The sequence below is a fragment of the Lytechinus variegatus genome, chromosome 10, assembly GCF_018143015.1.
Source record: "Lytechinus variegatus isolate NC3 chromosome 10, Lvar_3.0, whole genome shotgun sequence".
Taxonomy (NCBI): Eukaryota; Metazoa; Echinodermata; class Echinoidea; order Temnopleuroida; family Toxopneustidae; genus Lytechinus; species Lytechinus variegatus.
In genome coordinates, this window is record NC_054749.1 from 28,578,388 (window position 1) to 28,606,309 (window position 27,922).

General features: G+C 37.0%; 2 protein-coding genes across 3 annotated transcripts in view; one reads left to right on the plus strand and one right to left on the minus strand.

The window, feature by feature from the left end:
- Positions 1 to 4,242, plus strand: part of LOC121422489 (katanin-interacting protein-like) — an 80,365-nt gene extending 76,123 nt beyond the window's left edge. For both annotated transcript variants that reach the window (XM_041617571.1, XM_041617573.1), the window contains one exon: positions 233 to 4,242. In XM_041617571.1, the coding sequence (XP_041473505.1) occupies positions 233 to 285 (53 nt within the window). In that variant the 3' untranslated portion in view covers positions 286 to 4,242. The remainder of the gene's footprint in view (positions 1 to 232) is intronic.
- A 1,730-nt stretch (positions 4,243 to 5,972) lies between these two features.
- LOC121422490 (cytochrome c oxidase subunit 6B1-like) lies at positions 5,973 to 27,561 on the minus strand. Its single transcript, XM_041617574.1, has 3 exons — positions 27,455 to 27,561; positions 8,031 to 8,231; positions 5,973 to 6,596 (listed from the first exon to the last, which is right to left on the minus strand). The coding sequence occupies exons 2-3, from the start codon at positions 8,223 to 8,225 to the stop codon at positions 6,543 to 6,545; spliced, it is 249 nt and encodes an 82-aa protein (XP_041473508.1). The 5' UTR covers positions 8,226 to 8,231; positions 27,455 to 27,561; the 3' UTR covers positions 5,973 to 6,542.
- Between the last annotated feature and the right edge of the window lie 361 nt (positions 27,562 to 27,922).

Below are 27,922 nucleotides of genomic sequence, written 5' to 3' on the forward strand. Positions count from 1 at the left end.
TTAATGAACAGTTCATATCGTGCAATTATTTTTAAAATAATAAATATTCTTATATCTATTTGTACCTTATGTATATAAAGCGTTTTATAGATTTATATTTTTGATAGGTGCTATGGTATTACTCTTTATTATCTAAGAATTGCAGAATTCTAACCCATTTTTATCAACCATTTTATTAACCAATTTTTTTATCAAAGAATTTGCACTTGTTCTACTGCCTTCTTTTTGTTAGCTCTAAGACCGAAGACCAGTGTCATTACTCAGAGCTCGACGAGGAGAAGATGATGAAGCGTTCACATTGATTGCAGAAGAGCAGCTTGGAGCTTTCAGAACTGGATGTGTGATAAGTTTCTTCTCCAGATGCTACCATCACATGTGCAATTACCTTACACTAGGGCCCCTATCTCTCAAAGAGTTGCGATTGATCCGATCAACTACAACTATGGACAGCCAGCCATGTCAACATCTAAAATGCAACTTTGTTCAAAATATTTTCTAGATATGTTGTATATTCATACATTCAGAATTCTCTTGAAGATTCAGTGTGATTTTCCTTGTTTACCAAGGAGATGTGCAAATTTCCTGTAGAAAAGAAAATTATGGTATGGATGGATTTCCACTGAGTTGAGATTGGTTAGTTTAATGGTAGCTCTTTGTAAGACGGCCCTGACGTCGGGGTAGCATTTCATGCAGTTTGTCAGCACTGATGAGGTTCCATTCGTTGACAATTACAACAGTCAAAGACTGAAGCACTGACAAGCTGTTGTTGTTTGACAGTTGCCATAGTTACAGTCATTGAAGAATTTTATTTTAGAATATTTTATGAAATAGGGCCAATGTGCACTGAGATAAGGAACAAACAGGTGGCTGTACATGTAGGTGTGTTAATATGTCTTTGTCAGATATAAAGTGTTAGTTTTTGTTTCAACAATTATGGAGCACATGATGACAATTTGGTGTTTACAGGGTGTTAGTGTAAGGCTGATTGTTATGTCAGTCACAGAACCAAACATGACTAGAAGTCTGTGTTATGCATGGTGTTAACATAGTGTTAGTGTAGGGCTGATTATAACATCAGTCACAGCACCAAACATTACAAGAAGTCTGTGTTATGCATGGTGTTTACAGAGTGTTAGTGTAAGGCTGATCATTATGTCAGTAACAGCACCAAACATGACTAGAAGCCTGTGTTCTACATGGTGTTTACATCGTGTTAGTGTAATGCTGATTATAACATCAGTCACAGTACCAAACATGACAAGAAGTTCAGTGTTATGCATGGTGTTCAGAGTGTTTGTGTAAGGCTTTTCATGTCAGTCACTGCACCAAACATTAGAAGAAGCCAGTGTTATGCATGGTGTTTACAGAGTGTTAGTGTAATGCTGATTATAACATCAATCACAGCACCAAACATGACAAGAAGTCAGTGTTATGCATGGTGTTCAGAGTGTTAGTGTAAGGCTGATAAAATCAGTCACAGCACAAACATTATAAGAAGCCAGTGTTATGCATAGTGTTTACAGAGTGTTAGTGTAAGGCTGATTTTCATGTCCATCACAGCACCAAATATTATAAGAAGTCAGTGTTTAAGCATAGTAAGAATCCTAATTCATGCTCTCAACACCAACACCTTCATCAAACGTAGAATTGCCCACTATGTAAGTTGTACCATTTGTCTGATATCAAAGTAGATAGAATGGAATGATTATACACGTAACCAAAAATGATGACTGGATGAAATACTGCGATATTCACAAAAGGCTATATCATGTATTTGTAAATATGACACAATTTGAATATTGATTCATTTCAATAGCCACAAATAGATCAATTCAATTGTTTTTAATTGTGATATACATTAATTGAAATTGTGCTAATCATTAGTAAATAGATGTACATAAGATTACTATTTATTATTTGAGTGAATGTTATGAATAGTGCCGTCCTCTTTTATATATATTTAGAAATTAATGATCTACATGTAAGTGTATGTTTCGTGCTGTCGTGTGCAAGGTTATGTATTCAAGTTATGTATTCTGAAAGAACTGTAAATGAGTAACATAAAATACAGAGATGCATTCAGTCTGGGACCATTCACTAGCATTTTGTCTCAGAAAAGACAAAACGGTATTCAAACTTGAAAGGATTTCTATTTGAATATATTATTCTAAATTTGAAATTTACTCTATATGAACTAGCTTCTCATCAGCACTTTCAATGCCAGCATGACTAAAATCAATAATACAGGCACCAAGTACATGTACTTGAATTCAATTGTTAGCAAGTTTGCAAATTGAATATGGCTTTTAAAGTTATTGTTATGATGAACCAATAAAAACGGGGGAAAAATAAAAGTTGAATTGATACCTCAACTACGTGATTTCTTTGTCATTGGACATTGTCACTTTGAAAAGCCATTTTGTTTGCTATTTGATGAATACAGGACTGAAAACTTGTGACACATCAGTTTCCTTTTACTTCATCCATTTTACCAAAACTGGCAAGAAGCTACGTCTTTTTATATATGTTTTCATCCACAACAATTCATTCAGTTACATGTGAGGTCATTGCTACAAGTGAGGTATCAATGAAAAGTGACAATTTCCTCTTTCATATTCAGGTTAATTGACATAATAAAGTGTCATCAGGTATGATTATTGATATTGCATTTTATTCCCTTTAATTTGATATTTATACAATGTAAAATCTGAACTATTAATCAGACAAAATCAGGACATAGTTCTCAAATCATCTTGGAAAATCATCTTTGTGAAATTGCCCTTTTTTCACAATATCAAGAAAAACAGAGTAGGTGGGTCAAAATTAACACTGGTTGAACTTGTTTAAGATTTTTGTGCCGTGTTGTCTTTTTGTAATGATATTCAATTGCAGACATCACTTTTGGTCACACATAACTGTACATAACACTAAGTAGGCCTATATGAAGAACAAACAATAAATGTATATGATTCCGTCTCTGTTATCATCATTCAGACATAGTAGGACAAGTTGTTTATCAGTCAACATGAATGACACACTTCAAGCCTGAGAATTATTGTCTAGAGTTATGCAATTAGGTCATGATATATATTCAAAGTTTTGGGTAGGTGTTTAAAGGTAATAGCGTGATACATGCTACTTAAAATAGAATGTTAAGAGATTGAAAAGAATTTTTTAAATATATTATTACACATATCACTTAACCCTAATTTAACTGGGTTGACATGCGCTTACAAAATGTTTACATATTTTCGGTACTGCATACCCGGGCATCGCAAATTTGGTTTTAAGAGATGTGCAAGATTTGAAAATTAATAGTCAGTGAGCAGCGCAGTCAAAAAAATTTCGCCCGATGGCGTAGCGATGAAATTTGTCGAGGGGGGGTCAAATTGACCCATTCCAGTTAAGTATAAAGGGTTATGAATGTACTCATTGCAGAATTCTATTGGTTGCAGATTATTTTGTTGCCTTACAAAATAAAATCTTTTACCTCACGTATTTTTTCACCTCTTGCCTCTGTACTCAAAACATAGAGCGTTGTTTGCTGGGCCTCGTCCTACCATATCTGAATGGGTCTTTCATTGTCTTTCACTATTAGATAGAGTGCCTTGGTCAAAACACCATTTCGTGACTTCTTTTGTACTGTGTTTGGTTACAAGTGAATTATTGTCACACTGATCTTTGATATATTTGTTTTATTTGCTGGGAAATGTTGATATGCTACATGTCTTCAGAGTAGAAATGTATTTTATTCAGAAGTACTTCACCATGCACAGTACTGAAGCCAATGCAGACAAAGGTGAAAGTAAGCCGTAGTTCAGGATACGGACATGAGATTAAATGTAATGTACTTGTGACAATGCAGTATATTGTTTTTGTCTAATAGCCGAGATTGTAAAAGATTGTGTTATAGTAGTTGATAGGTTTGTGATTGCATTTCTGGGGAATGAAGATCTAATCCATGGATCCGAGAGGTGATCTGTAATTGTACACCGATACTGGACTAGCTCCTTTTACGTAATATGCGTCATACTGCTTGGGTGTATATTTTTTGTGGGGGGGGGGTTAGACTACAGAGGGTAAAGATCTTTTTTACTTAATATAACAAGTTGCTTTAGCTTCTCAGTATGAGGACTTAGCATACTGAAGTTGTACCATATTGTTATTGTACAAAGCTAAAAATGAACTCTTTTCTCTAATATAGAAAATTACAAGCTTATCCAGAAAAGGAATATTCTTTAAGAGGGAATAAAAAATCTGAGGTTTTTTATGTGAATTCTGAAATAACCCTTCACGCAAATTTGCAAAATCAATGTTGGGGTATTCATATGGACTACTGCAAAATCAGCTGTATTCATATTCATTCCTTTATTTTGTAGACCTATAGAATTTTAGCATCATTTTTACAAATTCAAAGGCGCTCGAAATATTGTAACAAATTCAAAAATCAATGAGAGAATTTATGTTTGTTGCATTCCAGTGTAGGTAATGGTCAAAGTAATTCCATTCATGTATGCATCACTTTTTGTCACTGCTGTAGTCGCGTTCAAGTATGCATTTGAAAATGTATTAAATATGACACCTGATATGATTATTCATGTTTCTTTATTGTTTGTTAAAGTTGAATGAGCAAGGTAGTGCAAGACCTGTCTGTGGGGTTGCAAGAGATTGAATTCATTCAGTGTAGGAATTAACCTTAACTGCATTCATTTTACACCTGTAGCCAGGTGGGTTTGATCGAACCCCCTAAATTTTTTTGAAGCAAGATAAAATAGGGGAGGAAAAGGAGAAAAAGAAGTATAGAGAAGGGATTGAACCTCTGAATTGAAAACCCTGGCTACGGGACAGACTTTGGAGTCGAGAGCTGAGATTAGTCACTAAAGTTGTGATTGATTCAAGGTTGTTGCTAACCTTATCGGGGGGGGGGTTCAGATTTGCCAGTCACCTTCAACACTTCGGCAAGAGATTACATGGTGTAAATTGAAGGTGAAATTTGAGATTGAACAAACTATATGTAGATTCAAATAGCTAGTACTTTTTCAATATACATGTCATTTTGATAAGTGCCTTGATTCTATCCCCCCCCCCCCCCCCCCCTTTAATAGCCCTACTCATTTCCTTTCCTTTAACTCTCATCATGGAAGAACTCATGGGTGAACCACTTCTGGTTCCTCCACACACTCTGTTTTATTATACTTTCTCACACTTCCTTAGTCTGAAAATTTTGTCTCACAACTGATCATTGTACATGTATTAGGTTGTACCCATGAATTTGCCTCATTTTGAATTGGTACTAAACTTTTCATGAAACCATTTCAACAAACAAATTTTTAAGTAGGGAAATTTGAAAAGTTGGAAGTTTTTCCATCCATATTACACACTTTCAGCTTTAAGCTCGATGGACATTAAAAGTTGATATTCTGCTCATTTGTCTGCCTTTTCTTTACAATCTCTCATTTCATTCCTTCCCCAGCTTGTTCCTTCTCTTTTGATCTTTCCCCATTTATATCTCTTTCTCTCTCTCTTATTTGTTTTATATCTATTACACCCCCTGCTCTCTCTCCCTCTCTCTGACTCTCTCACATAAACCAACACAAAAAACAAACGTACTATTCCTATTCATTAATATCTCTGTGTACCCTTTGTTTAAATCAACCCAAAGCTTAAAACACAATGATCTGGGCAACCTAACTGCCTTATTTGGGCAATAATGGGCAATTCCATAAAATATTTCAACAGGTTTTTTCAACGTCTGACCCCAAAGTTTCTCGGTTCTTTACTTGAGATCAGACACTGCTCAAGCCATAATAATCTGAGAGTATGACTTTTCATATGAAGAAGGAAACAAAGAAAAATCACTTAATCCCACATTTCGGGTATCAGATTACATATTTTATGGAATTGCCTCTACATATACAATGCTCCACATGTGAGACAACCCCAGCAAAGATTGAGATTTTTCAAAGAGTATTTAGAGTTCAAAATTTATTCAAATATCAGTTTTAAACTAATATTTCTTCATTCCTAAGATAATTTAATTAATTAGAATCCACAGTAAGCACAACACACCTGATAAGTGAAGAACAATTGCTCGGGTAGTATTTACAAAAACACAACCATCAAATGATAAAATTTAAAGAATTCATTTGAGAAGAACCTCATGTTCTTGGATGGACAATGAAAAAAATGCTTTCAAATTCTAATTTTGTTATGAACCACCGTAATAAATCTCCATCTTGCAAAAATATTGCAGAACAATGTGCAATAAAAACATATATTTTATTTACTCAGGATTTATTTGGAGTGTTTTATATTTCCAAAATAGGGCAATAAAAATTATGGTCTGGTTTGTGCATGCACATAACATGTTCTAAGAATCAAGATAATTAGTCCGATGCATTAAAATTTTTCTGACGTCAGATTAAGATGATGATGAATGTGTTCTTCACTTTGGCTTGTCAACTCATAGAGGTACAGGAACAACGGTGCTAAACTCTAGTAGAATATAAACATCTGACGGTATCTACAGGTCAAGTGGCACATCATATCTTGGATGCAAATGTCCCTTCTTCCCTCTGAGTATCCCAGTTCTCAACCTGTCAACCAAGATCACACAGATTTTAAACGATAAAAGACTTCAATTGCATGAGGATCAATGAAAAGGTTCATTTGGGGCCCGCCTTACAAAGAGTTACGATTGATCCGATCAATCGCAACCATGGAAAGCCAGCAACGTCAACATCTAAAATATATGTTTGTTCAAAATATTTTCTAGAAATGATGTATATTCATACATTCATTTTTCTTGACAATTCAGAATGCTTCTCTTTGCTTTCAAAGGACACTGAGCAAATTTCCACAAGAAAAATTCTGGCATTGATTTCCATATACTTGAGATTGATCGGATCAATCATCACTATTTGTAAGACAGGGCCCTGGTTTGTGTGTAGACACGAGAAAATGTTCATTCGCAATACCTGTTTTTGGTAAGCTTTCGCTTGCTAGGCTGCAAGCTTCGTCAGACCTCCACCATAGCTGTTGTGGCTGGTGCTGATGCAGCTTACCAAAAACAGTAAAAATAAAAAAATTGTGATTGTGGAATAAAGAATGTTGTTCTCATGTCATGAGGATGTAAAGAAAAGATCATCTGATGAAAGAGAAAACTACATGTACCAATGCGTTGTTGGGAAAGGGTTCAAGGAGAGTCTTCGGATCTGAAAAACATTTGTATTAAAGCTCAGTTCAAGTTCTGGTATAGAGATCTAATTTCGATAGGAAATGGTTGGAAGCAATCCTGGGGCCCGTTTCATGAACTATAATAACATTGCCATTTTGGCAAATACCATGGTAACAGGGCTCAGCAGCCAATCATAATCAAGGTTTCCATGGTAGTTGCCATAATGGCAAAGTTACAACAGTTGTAAACTTTATGAAACAAGCCCCTGGAAACTCTATCACAATCTCTATTGCATTGAACACCATACACATCAAAATCAATATGCAACAAGCATCATTTTATCTTTTAAAATTACATACATGTATCAAGGACTGCCTTCTGTTCATAAAACAAACTGATATTTTCATACCAATATCTTGAAATCGGACATATGTTTCATAGCAAACACTGAAATGTCCATGTGTAACAGCACTCTAATAGACTCATTTAAACCTTGGCTGATACCTGATTTATAATTGGGCAATAAATGTGATATCATAGATCGAATCCTGTCCATTTGTATCATTTGGAGCGTTGTGGCCCAGTGGATTAGTCTCCGGACTTTGAAACAGAGGGTCGTGGTTTCGAAACCCAGCCATGGCGTAATTTCCTTCAGCAAGAAACTGATCCACAATATGCTGCACTCAACCCAGGTGAGGTAAATGGGTACCCGTAGGAAGTTATTCCTCAAGAAGCTGTGTGCGCTATGAACGCCTAGCTTAGCCGGGAAATATAGGAGCGCCTTGAGCACCTAACAAGGTGGATATGTGCGCAATATAAATACCCTATATTATTTAAATAATTTATACTCACACCATGCAAGTGGACATAATGACTTGTAGACTCTCCTGAAGTATTCACAAGGCTCGTAGTCCTCGCCCTTCTTTTTCTGGCAACGGTGGAAATCTACATAGTTCTGCCAGCAGTTCTTGGTCTGGTTAGTGTTGGGGAAGCGGGCATCAAAAGGTGCCGTCCTGTAGTTCTCAAGAATTTCCTTGAATTCCGACATATTGTGCTGTTCAGAACGATAGAGAGTCATTGGAAAGAGAGAGGAAAAGGTAAATAATACAGATGAATAGATTGAAGTATAAAAAAGTTTTTTTTTTTAATTCTTAAATCTTGATCTTGCAGCCAAGAAAAAAAAAATAATGATCTCTACCATACCATTTCGCTAAACAAGACAGGCATAAGTTATCTGCAACCTACAGTGTAGTACCATGTAGAGTAAACTGAACTTGTTTCTTATAATTCTTTTACATACATGTTAGTACAGACCACCCTCTGTGGCCTATTTCAAAGAGACTTGCAACTATTGAAACTATACCATGAGTGTAACAACCATGGAAAGCTTGATTGTGATTGGCTGCGGAGCCCTGTTACCATGGTACTTGCCACGATGGCAAATGTGCTAGGTACAATAGTACAATAGCACTTGGTGTATTCTTGTACTGTTGTGCAGGGGTATGTGCAGTGTCTCCCTACAAAGGGTCTGAAATATAACAACATGCAACTAAAAGACATCCTGGCTCTCAAAGCTTGGTAAATTTATGTGACCACAAACATAGCACTACAAGGGGAAGACTGGACATTTTTGGGGAATTCGTATTCTTTCTTATACACAAAATCCCCTTAAGAGTCCAATCTTTCCTTAAAGTAAAATCACCAAACAAATTGTCTCATCTTCCCTTTGTGTTTGCTTGTGATAATGTGTGCTAAACACAGTACATGGGTCATCCATTCCATATATACATAATAATGGCCACCAAGCAACTAGAAGCTGCATCGGGCACGGCGACCGTGCACAGCACCACAGCAATCCGGCACGGCCAAAAAATGATCACCACTAAATGCTATGAAACTGTTTCCACTTCACTGTTGTACCACACATCATAATTTGCTGGATTTGCAGATCGATCATCAAACCATTTTCAGAGAATGGGACACAGCATTTTCACTTCTGGCCTATCACAGCCCAGATATATTACATAATTGACCACAAATGTTCTGATCAAGCGACCGATCAACTGCGGAGATGGTCTATGGGAGTTTGCGTATTAAATGTAAAATCGCACATACACATAGGTCTATGTGTATTACCAGCTGAAGTGAGGTGATCAAGACACAGATCTAGGCCCTAGTGTCATTTCGTATATATATTGTAGAACTGAGCCCTAGAAAATATTAGAAGACAAGAAAATAAAGCTAAAAAATAAGACCAAAAATAGTGATCTAGATTCTAACTTAATTGACCTAAGGGCCTATAGACAGCACTCAGTTCGGATCCAACAACGCTTTAGTAAATTCAGTCGTAGTAACATAACAGTTAGATCTAACATTGTTTCTGGGAATTTAAACTTCTAATAAAAGACTTATGTGGTCCTTCCAGCACAGCATATGGCAAGGCATGCCGTTTTCCCCGTTTCCACTGTCCCACGGCACAGCATTAAAAGCCATGCTCGGATGCCATCCAGCAGGCAAAAACCGTCCCGACTTTTCCATGACAACCAAAAGCTAAGAAAATGGTAGTCTCCAAGAAGGCATTAGATGAAGCTGTTGTAATAGCACGATCATACGTTGTTCGTTCAAAGAGACAATGGATTCACGACATCAACAGAGAGATGAAAACAGACAATATTCTGTCCTATGGCAGACTCCACGAGGCATTAGATGAAGCTGTTGTAATAGCATGTTCATACGTTGTTCTCTCAAAGAGACAATGGATTCACGACATCAACAAAAAGAGAGATGAACACAGACAATATTCTGTCCTATGGCAGACTCCACGAGGCATTATCAAATGAAGCTGTTGTAATAGCATGTTCATACACAACATCAACAAACAGAGAGATGAAAACAGACAATATTCTGTCCTATGGCAGACTCCACGAGGCATTAGATGAAGCTGTTGTAATAGCGTGTTCATACGTTGTTCTCTCAAAGAGACAATGGATTCACGACATCAACAAAAAGAGAGATGAACACTGAGAATATTCTGTCCTATGGCAGACTCCGAGAGGCATTAGATGAAGCTGTTGTAATAGCATGTTCATACGTTGTTCGTTCAAAGAGACAATGGATTCACGACATCAACAGAGAGATGAAAACAGACAATATTCTGTCCTATGGCAGACTCCACGAGGCATTAGATGAAGCTGTTGTAATAGCATGTTCATACGTTGTTCTCTCAAAGAGACAATGGATTCACGACATCAACAAAAAGAGAGATGAACACTGAGAATATTCTGTCCTATACACAGAATTGGAGAGAGACCAAGAAAACTTTCAGATACTTCCGGATGAACATGGTACAATGCCTTGAGCTGCATGGATTGGTCAAGCATGATATCCAGAAGATAACAACCACATTCCGAGTCCCAATTTTGCCATGAGAGATTTTGAGGTAAACATGAGCACAATCATAATATTTTTACCGGTGTGGCCGGAGCTTTTAACTTTATTTTAGTTTGTTTGGTATATAACTTTTATTACATACCATGTTAAAAGATATAATAAAGTATTACATAGTTGGAGTCTAGATCAAAGACTGTTTAGAATCTTAGTATGATTACAGTTTTGGGCTTAAAAATTGATAGGCTACCATACAGTACTACCACGTGATGATAATGGTGCGTGATGGCGTTAATGATTATGATCACTGGCAAGTGGCATACATAAGGGGGCGTCGCACGGGGGGATAAAAACACTTTATGCGGTTGTAGGAGGACCTAGTGGGTGTGATTGAGTTTTTAAAAACATGTATCGATCAGATATGATTATTTTCGTCTGGGACTAGACCTTTAACGTCACCATCCGAATATCAGATGTTATCCGGGCTCGAACGTACATCCTATCAATTTGTAACTTCCACACATACTTGATGCACACCACAACGCCCAGTTAATGAACAAAAAATTGTCTCTTATCAGGACATATACATAGAGAGAATAAGTTGGCAAAAGCAATTCTAGGCGGGGAGGGGGGCCAACGGGGTTATACCCTAAAAAGGAAAAGAATGGAAAGGGAAAAAGGAGAAAAAGTGAATACAATAGAGGGGAGAGAAAAAGATGAGGAAAGAGAAGAAAAAGGAAGGAGAGAAAGAAAAACCGGTAACCCTTTTTTATTTATTTACGTAAAATGAAGAGATGAGGGATAAATAGGGAAATGGAGATGGGAAATTAAAAGGGGTGAGAGGGGGACAGAAAGAGAAGAAAAAAGAAAGGAAGAGGGAAAGAAAAGAAAAAAAAGAGATAAGAGAAGTAAAAGAATGGGATAGAAATAAAGGGAATAGGGAGAAAAAGAGAAGGGAAAGAAAAGAGTGCAAGTAGGAAAGAAAAAAAAATGAATTGAAAAGGGAAAGGAAAAGTGCTTATACAAAATTATGTGAATGTCTTGAAGGTCATTATCAGCAATTTTCAGCTCTCGCTGCATGATCACATATAAATCATCTCAGAAGCTTTTAATGTGCGCAAGGACAAGCAACTTTCTTTTTTTACTCGGCCTAATTGTTTAGCTGTATTTTTCTTTCTCAACACACTTTAGAAATTGACTCAGTTTTAGGGGGTCAAAGGGGTTATACCCTAAAAAGGAAAAGAATGGAAAGGGAGAAAGAAAACAAAGGAGAGAAAGGGAAGGAAAAGGTACAGTACCAGTCAGCAATCTTTGAGTACACTCGGTCACGCGGCGAGCCATTTCCGGCCGTCGCAGCGTATTGACACGCAAATGTCACGCTAGAGCACACTCTGTCATGTATTCGAGTGTTCTGATTTTTGACACGAGAGGTGCGTCCATTGTTTACCGAGTGACAAGTGTAGAACTGACACTCGGTCGGCGCTTGTGTGTCCGCTCGCTCTAGCCGAGTGTCAAGTGTAAAAATGACACTCCGCGCGAATGATATCATGTTATGACGCACAGCATATGAACCGCTCGATTCCGCTCTCGAGCATGAAGCGGATAGCCCGGTCCGCCGCATATACGGGCCGCGCTAACGGTGCGCGGCGACTGGCAGCTCCGCTCCACTGTACTGACACGGTAACTGTAAACCGGCCGGCCGGTCGTATACTGAGCTGCGTGAATATTTATGATAATCGACCCAGAATTGAATAAATCTACTTACAAACTATTCCCAGTGCACCTACAGAATGTATATATTGTGTAGAGTTCTGCACTACTTTATAATTTCGTCTTCACGAGACATGACTTGCGCCTCGGCTACACCTGTACAGTATTCATGTATTGTATGTCATGTCGACTGATAAATCCAAGATTTTACTTGTGTTTGGATCGGAGTAGTTTTTTTTTGTCCTCTGCGCCGGGTTAATTCCTTGGCGATCGATCTTACCGAGTTTGTATCAATAAGGCATCTACATTTATACATGTATGTATCTACAACTGTAGTACATCAACATGCATGTACTGATTTACAATCCGTATACATTAAGTGCATAAGTTGAATTGATTTTTATTATAATCTCTACATTGGCGGCGGAAGCCAAAAAATTTAGGGGGTGTCCACCTGAAATTTTGGGATGGACACAGGTAAAAAATTGGACAAGCGCCCCCCAAAAATCAGGAGTGGCTAACCAAAATTTTTGACAAGCCAAAAAAAAAGTTCATCAACCGAAATTTTAGGGGGGGCAACACACGTTTCAGGGGGGCCCACTTTAGGGGGGGACGCTGGAAAAAAAAATGACAAGAAAAAAAAAATACTTTAGGGGGGGGGGGCGTCCCACACCCCGCTTCCGCCGCCTATGAATCTCTAGGATATTGAAGTAAGGTACATGTACCTTTAAAACTTCCAGTGTGTTTAAGTTACACCTTTTATTGAACTCGGTTCTTAATTTAATTGTATGGCTTAATAATCAAACATCAATATATTATACTTAAAAATAAAACTTTGGTCGACATGTACAATCGATTCAACCACAAGTAAAGTTGGTTGCAATGCCATATCACTGTTTTTCTGTTTATTCATTATTCATGTAACCTTTAAGTTTTGTAAAAATAAAATTAATCCTGAATTGATCTCATCATTTATCTTGCCAAATTCAAAATGCATTACATTTCATAAGCCTTCGCTGTTATATATTTGATTATATTAATTGTTTATGTTCTTGTTTGCATTATATTGTGTTTCTTTTCATTATTACAATGTATTTTAAATTGATGATAATTCTGAATTTCAAACTTAAATTTGAATGGAATTAAATTTTTTGTGGTACGCCTTTACATGCATTACTGATATCGCCTCTGACCTCATTCAACCAACCCACCTCACCCGCCTGCCTCCCGCCCTTCTAACTAGGCTCTGATTTATAGGTTTATGTTTTTAAACCAAACATTAAATTCCCATAAGCAGAGAAAATCCTCCATTTTCATTATCTTCGGGGGGGGGGGGGTGATTAAAATGGCAGTCATGGAATTCATCTGCAATATACATGTATATCCAGCTATAGCAGACAAGGGGAGCCGAGGGAGGGGGCGGCCGGTCTTACAGTTTCAGCCCCCTGTATATGCTTTCACACCAAACCTATACCTCTTTGCTTTTCCATATTCGTTCTTTTTTTTTCTCCTGCCTCCTCTCTTTGCTTTTTCATTCTCGGCCAGTTGGCTTTACATTTTTTTATAATATCTCTGAATTACCTTCACTTAAATTTTGTTATTCATCCTCGGTCTTCCATTTTCAACCCCCTCTCTTTGCTCTTTCATTCTCGCGGCCTGGCTCCACTTTGCTTTTCATTCTTGGTCTTTTCACACTCTTATTTTATTTCTCCTAACTTACCTCTTTGCTTTTCCATATTCGATCTTTCTTTCTTTTTCTCCTACCTCCTCTCTTCGCTTTTTAATTCTCGAGTTTTTCTCTAATTATTTTATTTCTCTTACATGTACCTTCTCTCTGTTTTTTTATTCTCGGTCTTTCATAAATCATTCCACCTTTTTTCATTGGTTTATCGTCGATCTTTCATAGTTCTCTGATCCTCCTCTCCTCGGTTTTTCATTCTCGACCTTTCTTTTTGTATTCATCCTACCTTAATCCTCTCTTTTCCTTTTCATTCTCTCTTTGGGTTTTCATTCTCGGCCGGTCATTCATACATAATTTCTTTTTTGGCCTACAGAGGCTATACGCACTTCCTCTTTTTTGCTTTTTCATTCTCGGTCTTTCCTTCCCCTTTTTAGGGGAAATGGTTTTGTGAATTGGACCCCAAGTTCAAAGGTATTTTCATACAAACAAAAACAAAAACGTCAATTTTGCGATGCTTCACTTGCACCGTGGTGTCGGTCAATGAACGAGTTAATCGGAGTTAAACATAAATATTTATTGTAAGCATTTCTTCACTCTATTAGTTGAAGTGTCAGCGTGTCTGTGCTTGGACAATAATCAGCCTCCATGAGGATCTGAGCTGCTTCTAATTGATATTGTTCAAGATGTGTTTTATTGTATAAAGACCCCAATGCACTTGAGCATTCATTTAGGAAAGATAACTCTTAATATCCTTTTTATAACAGCAGAAGCTTTGAATTGAACGCCCCAAGCTGTAGCGACTTGAATGGGGATAATTAATTACATCGTCTCGCACGTTTTGTGAACAATGGATGAAGGTGTGAATTACCGCTAACAGCTAACAATAGGAAGAATCTGTTGCAACCGAAGTTACGCAACGGAGTCTTTTGATGTTTTATTCAGCGATGACCCCCCCCCCATTGTCCAATCACGAACAGTCAGCATTTGAGAAAACGGAAATATCGAGGATGAGGATAATGGTGATGTGATGTTTCTTATGTTATGAACTTGATATGGTGGTGACGTCAAGAAAAAGTAAATTTTCTCTGTAGAAATAAGGGTTGTCTGCATATAACATACATTCTTTTGGGGATATTGTTTATTTTACTTGTACTTGACTTTGTTTCTATATTTTGATCACATATCGTGATTTAGTTGAGTAAATAAATACACACAAGAAATGATGTAAGACATAGAGATTATGACGATTGGTTGTGATTAATGATGTTCCACAAACTGGATATCAGTGATGCTTGACGATTTGGGCATGTACTGTATACTTGCCAAGGCCGGGTACGTTGCAAAGCCAGGTGACAACAAAAATCGAATATGCAGCATGCAATGACCCACATGCAGCTGAGAATTTTGCAAACTACCTTAACATATTCATACGTATATGTAAGAATTATGATGAAAGAAACATGTCTGTGAGCTTAATATCAATGGCGAAGGAATATTCTTTAAATCACAATCTTGGTCAAGCTTTCGATTTGTATACAGCTTTTTACCAGGGCTGTATAATGCAATAAATTATAATATAATACTACTTCTAATGAAAATGATAATTAGAGCTAGTAGAACAAATGCAACTCTCAAGTTCTGTCTCATGAAGGTTTGTATTTTATACGTAAGTATGATAAGACCATCGATAACAACCAATTCATAAACTTGTTCAGGGGCCGCGGAACAGTTGTAAAGTGTGACGGAGGGGGGGGGGGGTTGACCATACAAAAAATCTGCAGCTTGTTTTGACGTACCATCTAAGTTCTCAAATTATGTGAAATGTTAGAGTGCCGTCTCGTTTCCATCAAATCTTAAAACAATTTTTGAAATGCCTCAATTTTGAAAGTATTTGATCATTACCTATTATGTTGATCAAGTCTTCTAAAGTGGAAGTTCAACCCGAAGAGAGGTTTGCTGTGAAAATAGCAGAAAAATAATAATAAACTAGAATTTAATTCGTCATGCGGACGAATTAGGTGGTCTGTCATGATTTTTCATTCAGAGTCGGCTAATGTATAAAATGAATAATTTAGATATGATTGATAATCTTGATTCTAGACATCCTAAGAATAAATTTTGACCATTGCTCAATGTGATTATTAATGTTTCCCATAGACTTTACACGTAAGCAATTTTGAGAATTACAATTCCAATATTGCAAGTGAAAAACGGGCATGATCCCGGCATCTGATCAAAAAGTGGAGGGCACATTACCGAAAGCCCAGAATCTAAGCTATAACATATTAAAAGCTCCGGCAAAACTGACCAGAAGAAATGGAGATATGGCTCACGAAATAGAGGAATGTCGAATCTAGTTTTGAGAAAAAGTCATGTCCCATAGAGATTACACACAAAATACATGTGATATGAAAAAAACAATTATAATCTGTTTTATCTTGCTAAATTTTAACTTTCATACCTTTTAATTATCATAAAGGATCATGTAAGAGGTGGCAAAAAGAAAAAAAAATGAAAAAAAAAATCATCTTTTCTACCCCAGGAATCGAACCTCCGCCCTCGAGAAAGCAAGTCAAATGCGTTATCCATTGAGCCACGATATTCCCCATAGAGATTACACGTAAGCAATTTTGAAAATTACAATTCTAATTTTGCAAGTGAAATACGGGCATGATCCCGGCATCTGATCAAAAAATGGAGGGCACACTTCCGATAGCCCAGAATCTCAGCTACAACATGTTGAAAGCTCAAGGAAAGCTGACAAGAAAAAATGGAGATATGGCTCACGAAATAGAGGAATGTCGAATCTAGTTTTGGGAAAAAGTCATGTCCCATAGAGATTACACGCAAAATGAGGAAAAATGACATGCCTCTTTTCATCGCTGTTTTACGCAATGATGCGTTTCTCAAAACGAATATTCATCTGAACTGAGGAGAAAGAGTACATTATAAACTACAACATATTGAAATCTGGGCGAAAAATGATCTATATTCGAGAAGTTACAGCCAAATTTGCATAAATTTGATGACGTCATTTTTGAAAAAAATGAAATTTTTAGTTTGGGCGCCTATTTGATGACGTCACGATATAATTTAGGGACAATGGTGACATGAAATCAAATTTACAATTAATACTCTATCGATATATGAAAAAAAAATTGGGGGTCAACGGACTTTTTAAAGAGCTACAGTGAATTTACAATAGGCATGTTTTTGCCCATATATGGCCTATAGTGAGAGCTCGCGCGCACACGTGCTGCAAAGTTTAACGGGTGTTAATTTCGTTATTAATGGTTGTAGAAAGTTGATCAAGGTATCAAATTGCTCAGAATTTTATTAGCAATGCAATGATATTAAAGAAACGGTTTTTTCTGCGTTGCGTTAAGGTGTAACGCGCGGAAACGCGCGCGCATATGTGCGCGCGCGCAAATTTTTGAAATGCTTAAAATGACCTGAAACGTACCCAAAAAAATTTATAGGTCATTTGGACGATTTTTTTACCTTTGACGCGCGCGTACGCGCGTGTCATGACCTCTACATGACCTTTGATGACATTGACATTTGACCCTTGACATGAAGTTAATGTCATGTAAATATTGTTAATTTTTGACAATTGATAATGAAGATATGATCAAATGAAGAATTTTACAAAATGGCGCGTAGATGACGTCATCATGACCATATGACCTTGAAAAGCTTATTTTGCCGTCTCTATGATAGATTCTATATATGACGAAAAAATCAGCAAAATTGATTCAGCCAATTTCGAGAAAAGTTGGCGACAAAAAATAGGTACTATGAATAAAGAAATAAAGAAAATTCTGACGAAATCAAGAGGTGATCTGTCGTAGACAGACCACCTAAAAACCACTTTCACTATGAAAGGTTTTCATAAATCTTTATTTTCGTTTTCAAAATCGGACCCATTAAGGAGTATTATTAAAGGGGTGGTCCGGGCTGAATGAAAGTATGTATAGATTGATGAATAGAGTAGAATTCACTGAGCAAAATGCCAAAAAAAAATCATCAAAATCGGATAACAAATAACAAAGTTTAGCAATATTTAGGTGGTCTGTCTACGACAGATCACCTATTGTTTTCGTCAGAATTTTCTTTCTTTATTTCTTTCTTTATTCTTGGCACCTATGTTTGTCGCCAACTTTTCTCGAAATTGGCTGAATCAATTTTGCTGATTTTTTCGTCATATATAGAATCTATCATAGAGACGGCAAAATAAGCTTTTCAAGGTCATATGGTCATGATGACGTCATCTACGCGCCATTTTGTAAAATTCTTCATTTGATCATATCTTCATTATCAATTATCAAAAATTAACAATATTTACATGACATTAACTTCATGTCAAGGGTCAACTGTCAATGTCATCAAAGGTCATGTAGAGGTCATGACGCGCGCGTACGCGCGCGTCAAAGGTAAAAAAATCGTCCAAATGACCTATAAAATTTTTTGGGTACGTTTCAGGTCATTTTAAGCATTTCAAAAATTTGCGCGCGCGCACATATGCGCGCGCGTTTCCGCGCGTTACACCTTAACACAATGCAGAAAAACCGTTTCTTTTAATATCATTGCATTGCTAATAAAATTCTGAGCAATTTGATACCTTGATCAACCTTCTACAACCATTAATATAGAAATTAACACCCATTTAAGTTTGCAGCACGTGTGCGCGCGAGCTCTCACTATAGGCCATATATGGGCAAAAACATGCCTATTGTAAATTTACTGTAGCTCTTTAAAAAGTCCGTTGACCCCCAATTTTTTTTTCATATATCGATAGAGTATGAGTTGTAGATTTGATTTCATGTCACCATTTTCCCTAAATTATATCGTGACGTCATCAAATAGGCGCCCAAAGAAACAATTTCATTTTTTTCAAAAATGACGTCATCAAATTTATGCAAATTTGGCTGTAACTTCTCGAATATAAATCATTTTTCGCCCAGATTTCGATATGTTGTAGTTTATAATGTACTCTTTCTCCTCAGTTCAGATGAATATTCGTTTTGAGAAACGCATCATTGCGTAAAACAGCGATGAAAAGAGGCATGTCATTTTTCCTCATTTTGCGTGTAATCTCTATGGGACATGACTTTTTCCCAAAACTAGATTCGACATTCCTCTATTTCGTGAACCATATCTCCATTTTTTCTTGTCAGCTTTCCTTGAGCTTTTAACATGTTGTAGCTGTGATTCTGGGCTATCGGTAGTGTGCCCTTCATTTTTTGATCAGATGCCGGGATCATGCCCGTATTTCACTTGCAAAATTGGAATTGTAATTCTCAAAATTGCTTACGTGTAATCTCTATGGGGAATATCGTGGCTCAATGGATAACGCATTTGACTTGCTTTCTCGAGGGCGGAGGTTCGATTCCTGGGGTAGAAAAGATGATTTTTTTTTTCATTTTTTTTTCTTTTTGCCACCTCTTACATGATCCTTTATGATAATTAAAAGGTATGAAAGTTAAAATTTAGCAAGATAAAACAGATTATAATTGTTTTTTTCATATCACATGTATTTTGTGTGTAATCTCTATGGGACATGACTTTTTCTCAAAACTACATTCGACATTCCTCTATTTCGTGAGCCATATCTCCATTTCTTCTTGTCAGTTTTGCCGGAGCTTTTAATATGTTATAGCTGAGATTCTGGGCTTTCGGCAATGTGCCCTCCACTTTTTGATCAGATGCCGGGATCATGCCCGTTTTTCACTTGCAATATTGGAATTGTAATTCTCAAAATTCCTTACGTGTAAAGTCTATGGGAAATATTAATAATCACATTGAGCAATGGTCAAAATTTATTCTTAGGATGTCTAGAATCAAGATTATCAATCATATCTAAATTATTCATTTTATACATTAGCCGACTCTGAATGAAAAATCATGACAGACCACCTAATTCGTCCGCATGACGAATTAAATTCTAGTTTATGAAAACAGTCGTCATGAATATTCATTAGGTGGACTGATGATGTCACAGCTCCACTTGTTCTTTTGTATTTTATTATATGAAATTAGGTTTATTCTAATTTTTTCCTTCAAGAACTAGAAAAACTGGATTGACATCTCATTTAGTGCATTGGATATTTATTGCTGCAACTTATTTCATTATTAGGGAGACATATTATTTACACAAGTATGAAATAATGAAAAAAAACATGATTTTGTGTAATAACATAAGAAAACGGAAAGTGGAGATGTGACATCACCAGCCCACCTAATGAATATTCATGACGACTGTTTTCACAAAATATTGCTAAATTTTAAACTTCAATAACTTTGTTATCCTATTTTGATGAATTTTTGGCATTTTGCTCAATGAATTCTACTCTATATATTAAGATATAAATACTTTCAGCCTGGGTCATCCCTTTAAAACAGACGATGTAAGTGGTATGAAAATGTTGTTTTCACGTAGAGATCTTTGTGGCAGTTTCAATTTGTGGCATATTATACTGTTAAAACGCCTAAAATAATATTGTTCAAAAGGAATATTACTGCTTTCTCTTTATGGTTTTAGATTGTTTTTTTTTACTGTTACATGTTGAATAAAATACTAGAATTTAATTCGTCATGCGGACGAATTAGGTGGTCTGTCATGATTTTTCATTCAGAGTCGGCTAGTGTATAAAATGAATAATTTAGATATGATTGATAATCTTGATTCTAGACATCCTAAGAATAAATTTTGACCATTGCTCAATGTGATTATTAATGTTTCCCATAGACTTTACACGTAAGCAATTTTGAGAATTACAATTCCAATATTGCAAGTGAAAAACGGGCATGATCCCGGCATCTGATCAAAAAGTGAAGGGCACATTACCGAAAGCCCAGAATCTCAGCTATAACATATTAAAAGCTCCGGCAAAACTGACAAGAAGAAATGGAGATATGGCTCACGAAATAGAGGAATGTCGAATCTAGTTTTGAGAAAAAGTCATGTCCCATAGAGATTACACACAAAATACATGTGATATGAAAAAAACAATTATAATCTGTTTTATCTTGCTAAATTTTAACTTTCATACCTTTTAATTATCATAAAGGATCATGTAAGAGGTGGCAAAAAGAAAAAAAAAATGAAAAAAAAATCATCTTTTCTACCCCAGGAATCGAACCTCCGCCCTCGAGAAAGCAAGTCAAATGCGTTATCCATTGAGCCACGATATTTCCCATAGAGATTACACGTAAGCAATTTTGAAAATTACAATTCCAATTTTGCAAGTGAAATACGGGCATGATCCCGGCATCTGATCCAAAAATGAAGGGCACACTTCCGATAGCCCAGAATCTCAGCTACAACATGTTAAAAGCTCAAGGAAAGCTGACAAGAAAAAATGGAGATATGGCTCACGAAATAGAGGAATGTCGAATCTAGTTTTGGGAAAAAGTCATGTCCCATAGAGATTACACGCAAAATGAGGAAAAATGACATGCCTCTTTTCATCGCTGTTTTACGCAATGATGCGTTCCTCAAAACGAATATTCATGTAACTGAGGAGAAAGAGTACCTTCTAAACTACAACATATCGAAATCTGGGCGAAAAATGATTTATATTCGAGAAGTTACAGCCAAATTTGCATAAATTTGATGACGTCATTTTTGAATAAATGAAATTTTTAGTTTGGGCGCCTATTTGATGACGTCACGAGATAATTTAGGGACAATGGTGACATGAAATCAAATTTACAACTCATAATCTATCGATATATGAAAAAAAAATTGGGGGTCAACGGACTATTTAAAGAGCTACAGTGAATTTGCAATAGGCATGTTTTTGCCCATATATGGCCTATAGTGAGAGCTCGCGCGCACACGTGCTGCAAAGTTTAACGGGTGTTAATTTCGTTATTAATGGTTGTAGAAGGTTGATCAAGGTATCAAATTGCTCAGAATTTTATTAGCAATGCAATGATATTAAAAGAAACGGTTTTTCTGCGTTGCGTTAAGTTGCCGGGATGCTCGGGGAAAAAAGCATTTCAATTTTCTTAGAAGACATTTCATTTATTTTTTGCCATTCAATATTTAGAAAAGCATTCTAGCACATGTCACAAATCAAATCGAAATTCTAATGAATTTTATTCCCTAATGATTTTTTCCTCAAACCTTCGGCAATATTTTTTTATTTTTACTACTTTGCACTTAACTTTTTTCAGGATAAACTTCTCTCTTAAAATAAGAATTAACTTTTGTTCTGGTGTGCAGGCCTGACTCCTATTTTTGTAAGTAAAACAGAAAGGGGACGCAATAAAAAAAGGTAAAGCAGAGGAAGAGGGTAGTTTATGATCAGATAAGAGTAAGAACAGATTGCAGGAGCCAGGAGGAAGAAAGATGAACAACGGGAGGGCTCGCGGGAGAGGTGAGACAAAAGAAAAAAAAATCTATGAAAACGGAACTTCAGGTAAATAAAAACAAATTCCGTTCCCACCCAATAACCCATCTTTCATCCAATGACGAGAATTGATGTGAAGCCGTATAATACGCAATCATGTTCGTGAACAGATCAAATAGCTTACAAGTTAATAAAAGGCTCATTGGGTAGTTCATGCCCCTTTTATTTTTTAGTACCCAATTATCATTCCCCAGTGGCGTAGCTCCAGCCCGAAGGGGGTGATAACATTATCTTGACCTGCTTGGATTTTTTTTTTTGGGGGGGGCGTCCCCCATTTTGCAAGGAATTTATGCCATGATTGCTTTGTCGGTTCATTTAAAATAATTTTGTTTGAGTAGTTATCATTCTACCATTCCCATTGCCTAATCTCGACTCAACTCCTAAAAGTTTCATCTCATGGCTTCATAGTTCCCTATCTTTTTTTGAAAATTCCTTTTATTTCATTTTTGCCTCTACTTTGTATTAAAAAAATGTGAACGTCAATATAAGTCCATTTGCCTTTCTCTTAATATCGTGATATGGCTCACTGTATGACTCTCCTGCATAGATTTTTTATTGGACATTTGCCAATACCATACCATAGAAGCGCATTGCCATTGGGAGCAGGTCAACGTTAGTAAGAGAGTTGTAAAGAAAGGGACATTTAAGTTGATATTTATTAGAAATCTGTGCACTGTGCATATTGGCGATTGTATTGTACTACTTTAAGACTGGCTTCAAATCGTAAATAATTTGCATGGAATTACAAATATCCGAATGAGTAATTTTATCTGCGTACCACACGATACCGGTACATGCATGTTCTTTGGACACTAGCTACAACAGGCTCTGCTTGAGCTCTGCTTCTATAGACAATTACAAGGCGAGGCTCGAGTACTGACTTAATTATGTTATCAGTTTTTATCACCTACATTATAGTTAATTTCTCATTGTCAAAATATATTCTGTTTATTATGATGAACATTGAATGAAAACAGGCAAACCACCTATTTTTTATCATGACGAATTCGAATCTATAGCCTTATACATTGTAGGCCCCCTCGTCGCCGAAGTTCATGGTCTTAAAAAAGAATATATTACCGTCATCGTCACAACCCACATCATACAAATTCATCATCATACCCCTCATCATTAGAATTACCAGCATCACAGCACAGGGGCCGCGGAATGGTTTTAAAGTGGGGGGGGGGGCTTACCCTGCAAAAAATCACGTCACACAGTGGTAATTTTTACGTTTTTGTACATGGTTTTGTAAAAACAAGGGGGTTGAAGCCCCCAGCCCCCGATACCGCGGCTCCTGCATCATCATGACATTATATCACGTACCCATTATTCACAATCAAATTTTGACTCCCCTGCCCTGGAAACTCCCCCCCCCCCCTCCCCGTATGTCCTCCCATTGTTCACTCTTCTCACTTTGCAATTTCGGTATTTCATCTGAAACAAGAAAATCTTACTCACCTGAGCGAAGTAAGACATTCATGCTCCTGAGTGGTATGGTATCCAATAGTCATAAACAACGCGAATTATCTTTGGTTGATAGGTCAGATACGTTAATCACGATGTCCAGGGATCGAGCCTCGCACAAACTGAGGAGGGTTGCAGCTTTGTCAGCGTCATGGATGATAATTCACATGTGGAACCTCTTCAAGTCTTACCTTTTCTTGATGAGAAACACTCAAAAACCTTACCACTTTTTTAAAATTAAATTAGGCTGTTTATTCCGATGATGTAATCAGAATGCATCACACCAATCTCAACAAATCCTTTTTTACCGCTGATATTATATTCATGTAAACATAATGTCTTTTTACATGCCCATTCTCCATCATCGCCATGTCATACTCAGTATCGCCACATATTATATCCATCTCTGTAATCATCGTTGTTATCAACACGGGATCAACATCATCGTCCTTATCACCACAATCATTACGGTCACACCATCCTCATTGTCATCGTTTATAAGATTATCATAATCATCACCACCATTACTATCTTCATCATCATCTTTCAATGCCATTATCGTGATCAAATTTGTATGGTCGTACTTTATTTAAAAAATAATCATGATCAAGAGAAGTTCATCTGTAATAAAATATTTCATATACCGGGGTACATCATATTACGTTGTAAGTAAAATATTGAATGGAAACTGACAACAGACCATAATGGTGGATCAGCGGCGTACGCAGAAGGGGGGGGGGTACAGGTGTTCACCCCCGCCAAAGTTTTTTATCCCCCCCCCCCTGAAGAAAAGTCGGAAAAAATGCTTGTCAAATTTGTGTTGGGTACGAAACGTAAAATTTGTGGTGTAGACCTTTTTTTTGCTCGTCAACATTTCATTCAGCTGGGCCCCCACCCTTTCAAAAATCCTGCGTACGTACGCCACTGTGGTGAACCTTACCACTTTAAAAAAATATAAATTGTAGGCGGAAGGCCTACTTATTCCGATACTGTCATCAGTATCCATCATAACAAATCCCTTTTTTACCGATGATAGACAATAATTGTGTAAAGATAAAAACATGTCATTTTTACATGCCCATCCTCCATCATCGCCTTGTCATACTCATTATCGCCACATCATACACAGGCGGCGGAAGCCGCGGAAGCCTAAATTTTTAGTTGATAATTTTTTTTTGCTTGTCAATTTTGTTTCCTGCGTTCCCCCCTAAAATTTTGGGTTGATAATTTTTTTTTTGCTTGCTTGTCAAAAAATTTTGGTCCCCCCTGAATTGTTTGGCTTCCTCGCCGCCAATGGCCACATAATCATCATAATATCCATCACTCATATCATCATTATTAATACGGCATCAACATTATCATCCTTATCCACACTCATCAGGGGCCGCGGACCGGTATTCAAAGTGGGGAGGGGGGGGGGCTGAGCCAAATGTTGGGAAGCTGACCATGCCAAAAAATCACAATTGTATGATCATTTATAATAAGAAGGGAAGAAGACAAAACCTCAATATAATAGAGAGAGGAACTCAGATAATTATTAAAACAAATGATACTAGTATATCAACAATGACAATATGAACAATAGTAATGAATAATAAATCATCATGCATAATATCTCCGAAACCGTATTATTACGGGCCTTGACACTAGAAAAAAAATCACAAACATACGCATTGTAGGCCTACATATGAATCTTGGATTGTTTGGGTCATTGAGGGACCGGTGAGGAACGGGAGAACAATGTGAGTAAAATCCTAGATCTTATGTTCTCTTGATGTAGGCTCCTGTTAATTCCTTCATTCACATTTAAATTCTGAATTGATTTTGCTTGACCGGAGCATGATCAAGCACGCAAAGCCAACCACAAGCTGTCGCACGCCGGAGAACCGGGCCGGTAACCGGGAGCGCCGTGCCAGTGAAGTGTGCATGCAGCGCAGGTGCTCTCCGTCTTCGTGCCGCATGGCGCAGCAAGAGGCGCGGCCGGTGCCTCCCTGTCCACCTCGATCGCATAGCGTTTACTATCAAAACGCAATACATGAACATCTACGCAAAAGCAACTCGAATTTGACCTCTTTTGTTCGGATTTGTCGAGTGTAAAAACCGCGTATGACACTCTGGTCACTTGACCATGACGAATGGCTCGATCACAAAAGATCGACGCCGAGTGTAACACGCTATTGACACGAGAGCAAAATGACACGCGAAGAGAAATAGTAGCACCTGCTCTCGTGTAGTCGCGCGTGTGACACACATCCGGGTTGGATGGCTCGCCGCGTGTCCGCGTATGCTCAAAGATTGCTGACTGGTACTGTATATAATAGAAGGGGGGATATGAGGAAAGAGAAGAAAAAGGAAGGAGAGAAAGAAAAACCGGTAACCCTTTTTTTAATTATGTATGATGGTGGGCCCCAAGTCTGCGCACCTAACAATTTGAGTTCAGATTTAACATGATTTTCTTCTTATTACACAAAATCTTTGATTTGATAAAGTTCCTTATATTATTAAGAGTAAGTGTACCAAATTTCTCATTAAAAAATAAAAGAAAATATAGGATTTTCTTGAAAAAACTGCGGGCAGTCATTTTCAGATTGAAAAAAACAATGGTACCCCATCTCTGCGCACTCATTCAATTTGCACACGTTTCGGGGATTTTGATGACAAAGGCTGCATTTATGAGGCTGTCACATGAAATGCCCTGAATTCATTATTTTTCCACCATTTTGAGTCGGATTTTTTAATGAATACCTGCCTATGTATTGCATTTGTAAAGTTCGTGCTCGTTGCGTATCTTCTTTAATTAGAATCGCGCAGATACGCGGGGGTGCGCAGACTTGGGAGACCGCGCAGACATGGGGGAACTGACCATAAAATGAAGAAAGATGAGGGATAAATAGGGAAATGGAGATGGGAAATTAAAAGGGGTGATAGAGGGACAGAAAGAGAAGAAAAAAGAAGAAAGGAAAGAAAAGAAAGAAAAAGAGATCAAAGAGAAGTAAAAGAATGGGACGGAAATAAAGGGATTGCGAATAGGGAGAAAGCTCGAAAGAGAAGGGAAAGAAAAGAGTGGAAGTAGAGAATAAAAATGAATTGAAAAGGGAAAGGAAAAGTGCTTATAAAAATTATGTGCATGTCTTGAAGGTCATTATCAGTAATTTCCAGCTCTCGCGGCGCGATCACATATAAAACATCTCAGAACAGAAGCTTTTAATGCGTGCGAGGGCGATCAACTATTTTCTTTTTTTTAGTTTTAGTTTTACTTGACCTTACTTTACCTTTATTATTCTTTCTCAACACAAAGCACACTCACTTCAGAAACTCACTCAGTTTCAATTAATTTCTATGTCTTGAACAAGCATCCATTCTAATCGACTCGATCAAACTACAAGGACTACTACTTGACTCTTGAGCATGTTGAGTCATCGACTTCGTCGATATTTGGAACTGTTGCACGTCACTGCACCGATTTTGATTTGTGGGACTACAATAAATACAGCGGTATTTCCAACCACTGATATTCCCCAACATATTTCAGTATAAATTACAAAATATGACTTGAATTAATATTCAAACATCTCACCATGTATTAAAGAGGAGACATCAATAGAAAATACTTACATATTGCGATTATTTAGCTGGTAATTTCAGTGTGAAATAGCACTTCTTCGTGCGATATTAGAATGGAGTAATGGCGAAAGGTCATCGGCAATGAGTTAAGGTCATATCAATAAACCAATCACATGCAGCAAATGTATAGTCTATTTGCAGACGTAAATAAACTATAAAAGCCGAGGTTCGATTTGGTTGTGATGCTTTCAAAACTTCAAGTATGTTATTCTTTATTTTTCTATTTTCGAAACAGACAAAAAGATAGTAGAAGTAAGAAAGTAATTAAGAAAGTAAGTAGATCTAAGTAAGAAAGTCAGTGAGAAAGAAAGAAAGAAATCCGAGATCTTGTCATCTGATCATCTCTTCCACAGGATGTAGACAAGAAGAGATCCGAGATCTTGTCTGATCATCTATCCCACAAAATGTAGATATGACGAGATGGTTATCTGAATATCTCGGTGGAACTTTTAAACTTCC